The sequence below is a fragment of the Poecilia mexicana genome, unplaced genomic scaffold (assembly GCF_051168715.1).
Source record: "Poecilia mexicana isolate PSO_F unplaced genomic scaffold, ASM5116871v1 scaffold_4, whole genome shotgun sequence".
Taxonomy (NCBI): domain Eukaryota; kingdom Metazoa; phylum Chordata; class Actinopteri; order Cyprinodontiformes; family Poeciliidae; genus Poecilia; species Poecilia mexicana.
Window position 1 is genome coordinate 10,142,503 of NW_028263373.1, and position 11,113 is coordinate 10,153,615.

At 37.8% G+C, this 11,113-nt stretch overlaps 1 protein-coding gene across 1 annotated transcript in view; it reads right to left on the reverse strand.

Moving 5' to 3' along the window:
- Window positions 1–7,553, reverse strand: part of notch2 (notch receptor 2) — a 53,072-nt gene extending 45,519 nt beyond the window's left edge. Inside the window, exon 1 of the mRNA XM_088004921.1 lies at window positions 7,203–7,553. Within this exon, the coding sequence (XP_087861047.1) occupies window positions 7,203–7,275 (73 nt within the window). The 5' untranslated portion in view covers window positions 7,276–7,553. The remainder of the gene's footprint in view (window positions 1–7,202) is intronic.
- Between the last annotated feature and the right edge of the window lie 3,560 nt (window positions 7,554–11,113).

Below are 11,113 nucleotides of genomic sequence, written 5' to 3' on the forward strand. Positions count from 1 at the left end.
ATTGATAAGAGGAAGTAATTATGAAACTGGAGTCAAAAGGCAGCGCACAAGCGGCTGTCGCTGACAACTGGCACATATCCATACAGGAGAGGGCAGGAAGTTGTTGGCGCTGAGTGAGGAAGTAACCCCATTTCCTGGAATTGCTCCACAAGCCTCTTTATCTAGCAAGGTAAAAAAAAAAAAATGTTGCCATGGTAATTTGGAAATAAAATACTTTTAGCTCAGCGTGAAGTAGAGAGAGAGAGTATGAGAGCGAAACCTCTAACTAAACAGTATTACCCCGAAGGGAGCTTTGCTGGCCCACACAAACAGCACTGGGGCCAAGCGGACGATCTCAGCCTAAACCTCACACAGGCTTCAAGGTCTGCTGCTTCAGATTCAGGGTGGTGTCTTAGCTGTACAGATAGATGAACGCCAGCAAAAACAGGTAAATCATGTGATTAACTGAGATGTCTTAAGCTAATTCTCTAGATTTTTTTTCCGGAACTCTAAACCCTAATGTATTGCAGACTCAGAGTACAAAGGGTTTCAAGAATATCACAGCCTTTTGTCACAGAGTCTGTGATAATTCACCAGTAACAATCAAAATGCATAAAAGCAGGTCAGTGGTTCTTAAAAACTAAAAGTGTGGTTGAAACAAAGAACAAAAGAAAGCCATTAAGTTCGAAGTAAAAAAGAACTAAAGTGTCAGTCGTGGGCCTGCTGCTAAACGCTTGGAAAACTAGGGAGAGTCTCAGCAGAATATAACGTTGGGCTGAGCTGTTTTTGAAACACCAGGACACCAGAGCATACTGTTGTGCACATGTTACAGTCAGCGTGCGTCAGAATGTGATTGGAAAAGCAGACAAAAACAAGGTGAACAGTCCAGAGAAGGCAAATCTCGGGACTTTCCCCACCCTTTCTCATATTCAGAATTCTCCTCCACTCAAAGCAATACGTCTAATCATTTCTACTCTGTTTCAATCACGATGCCTAAAGATGATACATAGAAGTCTACTATCTTATTATCTGGATGTTTTGATCAATTTTCACACACTTGGGCTACTAGGTCACTACATTCCTCACCCACGTAGCTAAATGTATTAATATTTCAGTAAATATTTCTGAATAGCCAGGATTACAGGCTGTGAGAAAATATCCAGGGCATAATTGTTACTATCTATTTAGTTATCAGTATTGAACACTTTACATTGAAATAGGTCATAAAAATGAATGTCTAATTGTACTTTTATGATGAGAATTATTAGCTAAATCAGAAAACATTCCCACTTGTTGTCTGTGGGAAAGCTTTTTGGTTAAAGATTTCCCATTCTCTTCCATACTACAATCTGATGTGTAAATCTGGTCTAAATTCACTACCTTTAAAAAAAAATGAACTAATTTGCAATCAAAGAAACTTTCTAAATATGTGAAGGAAGATCCAACATGCATGTTGTTTCTGGGTTTTTGTACAGCTACTGATAAATAAAAATACTAATTTAGAAGAACAAAATAACAGCATTTTTTTTTTATTCTGCCTTCTGGTATGAAATTATCGATGCAAAAGCAACATTACAGGTCTCTTTTACATGAACAAACTGAAGAATTAAGCCCAACCTGATGTCTCCTGGTGTAGAGTTCAGAGAGGACGGAGATGATATTTTATATTACAACAAACAGCCACAATGTTACGCTCCAATCTGGAGGTCAGTAAATAATGCTGTCTTGTGGGCTGTTCAATGAAAATCTTTGTCTTCCTGAGCATAGGCCAAAGCTTGATGGAGATAAATCACATTTCACACCACGCTCTGGCTTGGGTCAAATGGAAGTAAACCATGCACGGCACAATTGCTGGCCTTTGTCGGTCTGCACAAGCAGCGCGTAACGCACGCACAAACAGATACACACATGCATGGTGGCTTGTCTACTGTTCACACTGGGCTAAAATATGTAACCATCCACATGCCCACACCCAAAGAGTGGCACTATGTCGTGTGGCACAACAATGACACCAACGCTTGTTCAAGAAGGAGAACGATGTGCACCTACTCGTGAGTCAAACCGCTTGTCCCCTGCCTCGCTAAGCTCTGAGGCACTCAGCTTTAATCGCTTTGTTTTGTGTAATTATGAAAGCAATGATGGCATTAATCTTAGACTTTTCCAAATAGTCTCAGCCATCAAACTTAAATGCTTTGAGATTATTGATTCCTTTTTATCTATGCCAGGCATATGTTCTCACACAAAGATGCACTAGAAAGCTTGTATATGCAACAATGCAATGAATCAACAGTATGATTGTAAAAACTCCACACCATGGATTCGTTTCACATAGAAAGATTTAAGCAGTGTTGTTTGCAACACCCAGAAGATGACCTAATATTTACACGATTGCATATGATCTTAATTTAGTTTGCCAATGGGGGGTTTGCTGTTTTCACTAATGAGAATAAGAGATGTTCACAATTTAGTCAGGACAATTCAAACTGTTGCTGTTCCTGCATAAAGTTCAAAAATATCAGATGAATTCATAGGGATTGCATGGGAAGCTTTGGTTGGAATGCACAGGAGGATGAAATGAATCTGTGTTACTTTCAACAAATACAACAATGGCCTTTAAGGACTGTTTCAGGATTTCTGTAACTGAAGTCATTCACATGATCCCCCAATGAGGGAAAAGAAGCGTACATGCTGGCAGCCACAATACAAAAGGAGCAACTCTTTAATAGCCTGCACACCAAGTCACTCTCTGTATGTTCCAGAAAACTATGTGCTACATTCATATGTTAAATTATCTTGCAAGCGTACTGCGGACGTTTTGCTTTACTGGTGCCACACCCCACATATAAAGCAAATCTTTTACAAGCTGACCTTGTTGGGTCTCTACAAACCACATATGACCATTCTAATAATAGAAAGACAATATATGTATATTGTGCTTCCTGACCAAAAAAGCTGGCACATTTCTAAATAACAGTGAACATTCCAGAAATTTAAAACCCACAGAGGCATGCTGGCCCAAATATTTCACCCATCAGGTGAAATATTTGAAAAGAAGAATGATAAATTATAACGTATTTCTACAATATGATATTGTGAAGTTTCTCTTTCTAAAGATTAACATGTTGTGTGTTTCTTACCACATAAAGGTTAAACTACACTGCTACTTCTCTTCTTTGTCTATGTCTTTGCTCATAAATGTTAGTAGCATATACAAATTAGGATGAGGTATGTATCAAGCTATAACTTCATTTTACCAAGTGCTTTTAATGGGATGTCAGAGAAATTACTGAAGTGATTGAAGTTCATCTCCAGATTTATTAAACATTGATTAACACAGCATCCCACCTGTTGCTATGCACAGCCAGTCAGCTTGCTGAATCTCAGGTACTTTAGTGTTTAAAAATATTTCCAGTCTGACAAAACACAGACAGTCCTGGTGTGGACATTAAAGGAATGCAACACATCATTCCTATTAAGTAACTGTTTAAAATCACACAACACACAACAGTTTTGAATCTACAAGTATATGTTAAGCAGCGGACTGCAGGCTGGCTACCGAAGCACACAACCCGACTAACTAACCAGATAATAAAGCTTGTTCCGGTATTGTTACTCTATTAAAAACATAGCAGCAGGTATAATACTCTTCACATTGGTAGTATATAAATTAAACAAGTCTGTATTTGAGCCTAAGTCAATAAATCAAATTCACCAACATAATGTTGTAGACAACTGTCATAATGTAACCCAGTTTGAATACATTGGGTGTTTTTTTGTTTGTTTGTTTCAAATAAACGCAATTAAACCTAGTTTGACATTTTAGTTTTAAGGTTTTGTTTTCATACAGGCCCATGTCTTGCAGAGATATGCAAACCATTTCTAACTCTACAATATAGCAAAGCACAGTGGCTGAATGAATAGACAAACCTGAATCACCAATTTAACCAATGCTGATTTATGCTTATTGAAAAATATTTACACTGAATGGATTCATCAGTTGTTTGCTAAAAAGTAGTTGACGAGAGTGTTTCGATCACAATTAACTAGCCACTTCACGTGTTTTTTTGCCGTTTCCACTCAAAAAATTTAAACACTGTTCCATTAGGGGTTAAAATCTAAAGGCTGCAATAGTTTTAAATGGGACGGAACAGCGCAGTGCCTCAAACAATCATTAGCAGGTAAAAACACAGAAAATAGAAAGAAAAGAAAACCTCGGTGCAACGAGTGTAAGTGTGTGAGTGTGTGTGTGCGCATGTGTGTGTGCTTAAGGGAAAGAAGGGGAGGGAAACAACAGAGAAGGGAGGAATGTCAAACACCAACAGCATTCCAGTGTTTCTCCTTGCACAGCCTGCAGCATTCGACATTGTGTTTTCGTCCTTTGTGTGATATCACCATTCATAAGTAACTTATGGCGCATGAAAAAAAAAAAAAAAAACACGGCATGACCGAGAAAAAAAAAAAAGGAAACACCAACAAACATCAATCAAATGTGAGCTAAATAGTTTCAAAGACCTTTGATGTAAAATATATTTAACCACTTTGGTACATTTGCATGAAAACTGCATAGAAACGTTTTAACTCATATCCACAGCAGAGTGTCACACTACACCCTGTGAAAATACAAAGCTGGCATAATCAGAAATATAAGAAAAATAGCAAGTTAGCACACGATAAGTCAATTTCACACATTAAGAAGGTCCAATACTTGCATTATTATTATATTATCCATAGATCAGTTCATAAAGGATCCTGGTCAGTTTGTACCCCCACTGTGTACTAATGTGCTACCATTCTGGACCCATACAAACCCTTTTGTCACCATGTACTAAACCACGTTTATTTTTTTATTGTAATTAGGTACTTTACAAAAAGTAAAAACATAAATCGCTTCAATCTAAACTGTAATGAAATTTTGTTGTATAACTGAATTGTAACCGACTTTAAATTGAACTCTCCTTCCTCTGATTGTGGTTCTGACTCATGGATAGACCCGATAATGCTTCAGGAGCCCTGGTCAAACTAAAAAATAACTCTCTGTAACCTATATCTGATCGACAACACTTAATCAGAGTGGCATAATCACATTTCCTTACAGTAGACTATGATCAGATTTTAGAAAATTACTTTAAATCAGTGATTGCTAAAGAGGTACAAAACCTTCCCCCATTGGATAAGAACAAGTCAAAAGACTTGGGTATAAAACAGCCAATTACAAAAGTACGAAATTGTTAAATTTCATAGATACTGAAGATATTCTGTATGTTTCTGTTCGTGGAACCAGCTAATTCCAGTTGTAAATATGTCCTTTCCCAGCATGTGCCTGAGGCCCGCATCTTAGGAAAATATGCAATTTTGATCATGTTATTTAATATTGCAAAGATAATATCAGTTGCAATTAGTCCACATTTCCCTCAATTTTCTCTTTGTTTTCCCATCATCATCATCATCATCATCATCATCATCATGATTTCTCCACCACTTTCGATGAGTTGAAGTTTTTTTCCCATCCAATGTATGGGAAAGCTGACCCATACGCAGTGAGAGTTGTTCCAACTGGCCAAATGTGTTATTTGCATACAGATAATTAATGCATGTCACCTGAAATATAATAGCCTGAACAACATTGCATCCTTTACAACAGCAATAGTGCACACACTGTTGTTGCTATGATGATATATTGTGCAGATTTGCTGTAATTGCATTAATATCATAAAAATTTTCTTTTTTTTTTTTTTAAAGAAGTTAAAAGACTTTTTTCTCTACATACTGCTTGTTTGATATGGGAATACATACTACATGCAGGTCACAATTTGAAGTTGGGGAGTGAAAGGTTTCTAACCCTATATCAGAATCCAATATGGCTGCTCTGTTTATAAAACCTAGTAATAGCCAATAAGTAATAATGTACGGGCACTTTGTTTTGATTTGTGTCAAAAACACAGTAGTGTATAGCCCCTCCTTTGGAGGCCATTTTAGGATTCTTTATTTAATTACTCATTAAATACATCAAAACTATGCATTCCCTATTTACAGTCAACAGCTCATAAACAAACAACATTTTGTTTATTTCTTTTAACTTCTGAAAATCTGATAAAAGGTCAGTGACATGGATACACGCTTTGACGGGTGAATGGGGATAATCGTGTAATTCCTAAACTTAAAATGGCTACCTGTATAAAAGGGCCTGCAGGACCTTTTATTGCTTTATGTGTGTTAAAGTACTTAAAATAAAAGGAACCCAAATTGGTAAAAAATCAGAAATCAACAACTCAGACCTCATAGAAAACCAGAAATCAGTATTCAAAAGTAAAAGTCTCATCCCCACTTCCAACTGCGTGAAGGGATCATTACATTCACAAATTACCTGTTCTCTATAAAGCTGTGTATAATTGATTGTCTGCATAAATATTTTTAAAATGAAGCACTCTGAATCAGTCAAAATCTGAAGTCAGCCGGTCAGATCTGACCAGGTCAGGAGTGCATCTCTATGTTTCACCCTTCCTGCCCTTTTATCCCACACACTGTGAAGATGTGCACTTGACATTTAACCCAGCAGGTTGACAACCTTTCAGTGGTAGCTCACTGTCTTCGATAAGACAGAAAAGGCAGGGATTTTGCAGCATATGAAACATAAAACTCAAACAGTACGTAATCCATCGTTACTGACAGCTCTACTAATTCAGCACAGCAGCCTAATGAATGTTAAGTGTCCATTTTGAGTTTTTTAGCACTGCTTGAAAACATCTGGACAGTGGTGCAAACACAGCTCAAGTTATGACCATATTATCAGAATTAAACTGCTCACAGCTATGTTAGATGTAAAATACATTCCTGTAACATTTTAGGAAGAAGGCAACCATTTTACGCACAAATTTACAGTGCACGAGTAGGAGGTAAAAAAAAAAAAAAAAAAAAAAAAAAAAAGTTTGGTAAAAGGTGTGAATAAAAAAACCACGCTTGCACCTATTTTTAGGCAAAAAAATAACCATATTCACCGTAATGTGAACTTCCCTTAAAGTTAGAGGGTTATCTTAACTTTAGCTCAACTTCTTCTTCGCGTAACCATAAAGTCAGACAGCAGCACATCGGCGGTGAGCGAAGCGAAGCAAAGTGATGCTATGCCTGCCCCGTGTCTCACAGATGCCGAGGCAACAAAACGTGTTTCACAAAAACTATGAACTCGTGCCAAAACAATTGTACAATTCAACAAGTAGAAAACTTACCAAGAGTTAGCCGAGTGAAGTAGAAGACCAAGACTAGAGCCTTGCCAAGGCAAAAACCGGGTATGTGTTCCATATTTTCTGTAAAATCCACATAGGGCAGCCAGCCCAAAAGTTGAGCTGTCCCCCTTCAACGGTTACTTCTCAAAAAAAAAGGTCTCAATGGAGGATTAACGCGAAATTTAAATGGTTCAAAATCAGCTTCAGCGGCTACTTACAACATCCCATTACTCGTCTACATGTGTTCTACGGGTTGTTACTCTAAAACTGTGGAAAAAAATACCCCCGTGAAAAGAGTTAACTTCATCTGCGTATCCACGGCGCTGAAAAAGTCTCGCACCTCTCTACGCTGCCAGAGCGCTGAAGTGTCACTACCACTGAAAAAAAACATATCCTTCCGCTGAAACCCAGGGGATCTATTCGTTAGATTAAATAAGATGGCTTGTCTTTAAAATAAAAGGGTCTTTGTATTTAAGGCAGCATTCATCGGCATTTAAAAAAATACACGGGACAAGAGACATTTTGTCGTAGATAGGGGGTGTAAAAGGTGTAAAAATATACAAGTAGTCGCTCTTAGTGTCGTTGTGGCGGAGGAATTTTTTTTTCTCATTTTTCTACTTCTGGCGGAGTCTGGTATGACTCAAAGTTAACCCGTTCAATGAGCTTTCTTTCTTCTCTGCTCACCGTGAAATGCACGTTTTCCCTCGGTATTTCTTTTAACACCTACGCCTTAAATGTCTGCTTTTAAAGTAACCTTAAGTTACCTTCATCATCACCATAATGCGCAGCCAGGGTTCATGTCCACAGTGAGGTGTCAATCACTGCTTCCAGGTAATCTGAGCTGCAAAAAAACTGGAGTTTACATACAAAGTAGTGGTGGATTAGCAGACGAGAGCATATATAATATGCAAACAATGGTTGATAACTGCACCAATAGCGTCAATAAAGCTGTCAGCACACGAATAAAATAAACTGTTAGTATTTTTTAAAAACTTGTGTCGCATTTTTCATCGTGTTAAAATTAAAATTTCTGAGTAGAACTTGGGTAAGTTTACCAGACAAAATAAATTTACAGTGCGTTTCAAAAGCATAAACGTCCACTATCTCAGGGTTAAATTACAAAGATGCATTATTTTAAAACGTTGTCTGTCCCTCTTTCCAAACATATTGCCAAATAACTAGAAAACAAGCAAACCTGCTCCAGTGGGAAATTGAATAAATAATATAGCTGCATTAACAGTGCAAATCTTTAAACTGACGCTTTGTTTGGGGGACTTTGTTATTCAGCTTCAGCATCCATTCAAATTTGACTTGAAAAAAAAAACAATCCCCAGTCTTTGCTAATGTTTTCCTATAAGTTTGAGGATACATCTCTTGTACACAGACCTTTTTGGGTTGCTGCACAACGTTTCTGTCTAATTAAGTTTGCGAAACTGGACGTATGTTGGTCTCACTTTTATAAAGAAACATTCTTTTAAGCTTTCTCACAAATACCTGAAGACTGTGGGTAAACTGATATGGATCTGTTTATAATTTTAACAACACTCAGTTCCCTCTGAAGAAAGGTGATCCTAGATAATAAATCTGCCACCACTATGTTTCGCCATGGGTAGGTTGTTGTTTTTAAACTAAAAAACAATGTCTTTTAGTTTGAAGCACAGTATCTTTATGTTTTATTGGAAGAAATAAAAAAGTGCAGCTACTCTCAGAACTTTTGTCACATGAAGCGTTGGTATGTTGGCAGCCTTTTTCATCAATTTTCCTTATATCTTTTCATCAGTTTTAGAATTTTGTAAAAGTATCCAGTTTAATAACTTCAGAAATATATAACACTTTCTCCAAATGTTGAAGACTGGCTCCAGTGTTGTATACTGGAAAAGTAATTTTTATTTTTACTTAAACCTTTTAAAAAGACACATAACTTTTTTTCTCACTGTATGAAATTAAATGAGAATATATTGTGTTCTTCTGTAATAATTCAGGATTACAGAAATCATAGGTATTTGTTAATCCTAGAATGACGGGTAAGATCACTTTTGGTTAATAGTTTTTACCTTTTTTTAAACTCAGAGATATAAGTAGATTTCCTTGGTACTTGGTTGAATTGCCTTATAAACTATTGCTTGAATTTTGTCCCATTCCTTCAAATAAAGCTGGTGTAACTATGTCAGGTTTGTAAACTGCCCTGTATTTCAGCTCTTCTCACACGGCTTTGTGGTGGCCATTCCAAAGCATTGACTTAGCTGTCCTTAAACCAATCTGCACTGTAGCTAAAATGGAGGTAGGATTAAGGTCATTGTCCATTTGGAAGAGCCATCTGTGCCCATGCAGGCTTTAAGTTGCTGTGATGCTGTTTTGATATTTCTACATAATGACCCATTATATTACACCCCCACAACAGGATGCTGAAATCACAGGACTTTCACATTTGGGATCTCAATATTCCAAGCTTTCCTCCTTTTCCTTCAAATGTAATGGTAACAACTCTAATTATGGGCCAAACACTTCCAAAAATGAAGACCCTTTGTCCATCTGTCTATTTGCAAGCAGACCTCCGGCCTTGTATGCTTTTGGAGTCATAGGTTCTTCCTTTCTGAGTGACTGGACGTAAGTTGTTTCGCTATGCATGGGGACTTTTACCAGTTTCAGCCAGAATCTTCTCAAGGTCTTTTTGCCTATATTTGGGGTTGATTCACACTTTTAACAGAGATGATTGTTCATCGCTGGAACAGGAAAACCCCCTCTCCCTCCTGAACACTGTGACATTCCTATGGTTTTTTTTTTATGATTCTATGATAGTACTTGCTTGGGTAGATGGCATTTTCAGAAATCTGAAAAGTGCACCCAAGGATGAATCGAACCTCTGGAGGAAAATCCACAATTTTCTTCCTAATATCTTGCCGAATTTCTGGATCACATATATACCGTCCTAATGTAAAAGTCTAAGTCATTTTTTGCCAAAAAGTTTTTTTGTTCCCCTCCCCCCCTAAATCATCTTTTGGAAATAAAAAGGGGATATTTTTGCCAAAATCTTTTTTTTTTTTCAACAACAACAAAAATGACATAGGCCATTATTTTAGGAAGGTGATGATATTATATTTTTCTTTATGTAAAAAAAAAAAAAAAAGTCTCAGTAAGTTAAACTTTTTGATTTGTTATCCCTCCGATCCTGTATTTGAGTATAATTATGTACTCACTGTCACCCTTACACTTTATAAGCCACGGTGGATCTCGTTAATCTCAGACTCGTTATCCCTTATCAGGCTGAATAATCCAGGTGTAAATCACAGGTTCCTCCCAAATTCACTGGGATGTTCTCATGTCTCTTCCTGGTCATTTGTTTATCTTTACACCCCATTAGAAAAACACTGCTGAACCTCCTGCTGCTGCGAGCTGCCCTTTGTCCTCTATTCAACCCCACTGAAAAGCCTGGAACCAGAGGAGAGCAAATTGATCTCCTCAGGGTGTTCGTACCAAGAGTGCTTTTGTTGCTCTGGCCAGTGTCAGACTTTTGCTCTTCATGTGTGGCTTGTTATCAGGTGCTGGCACAGCGGCTCTGCTCAGATGTTTGGTTAGATGCACTTCATATTCAAAAGGTCTGCCTTTTGGCCTTGTGTTTGCTTTCCACCCCCCCACCCCCACCCCTACTATCTGCTCACTGATTTGTTGTAAGACGATCCTCTCTAAATTTGTTTGTAGGGTCATAAATGAACCTTTGGTGGATCCAGTCTCAGTCTGAGAGTGTACAGTAATGTGAGATGCATCTGGCCGGAGGATCGCTCTGTCTGCAGGGCTGTTTTCTTAGTGATGTCACTCCAGATGTGGGCTTCTGTAGTTTGGGAGAGACGGGTTGAGAGCAGGGCGCGGCTCTGCCGCATAGGCAGAAAATACTGATTAGTTCTTCCTTGCCATTG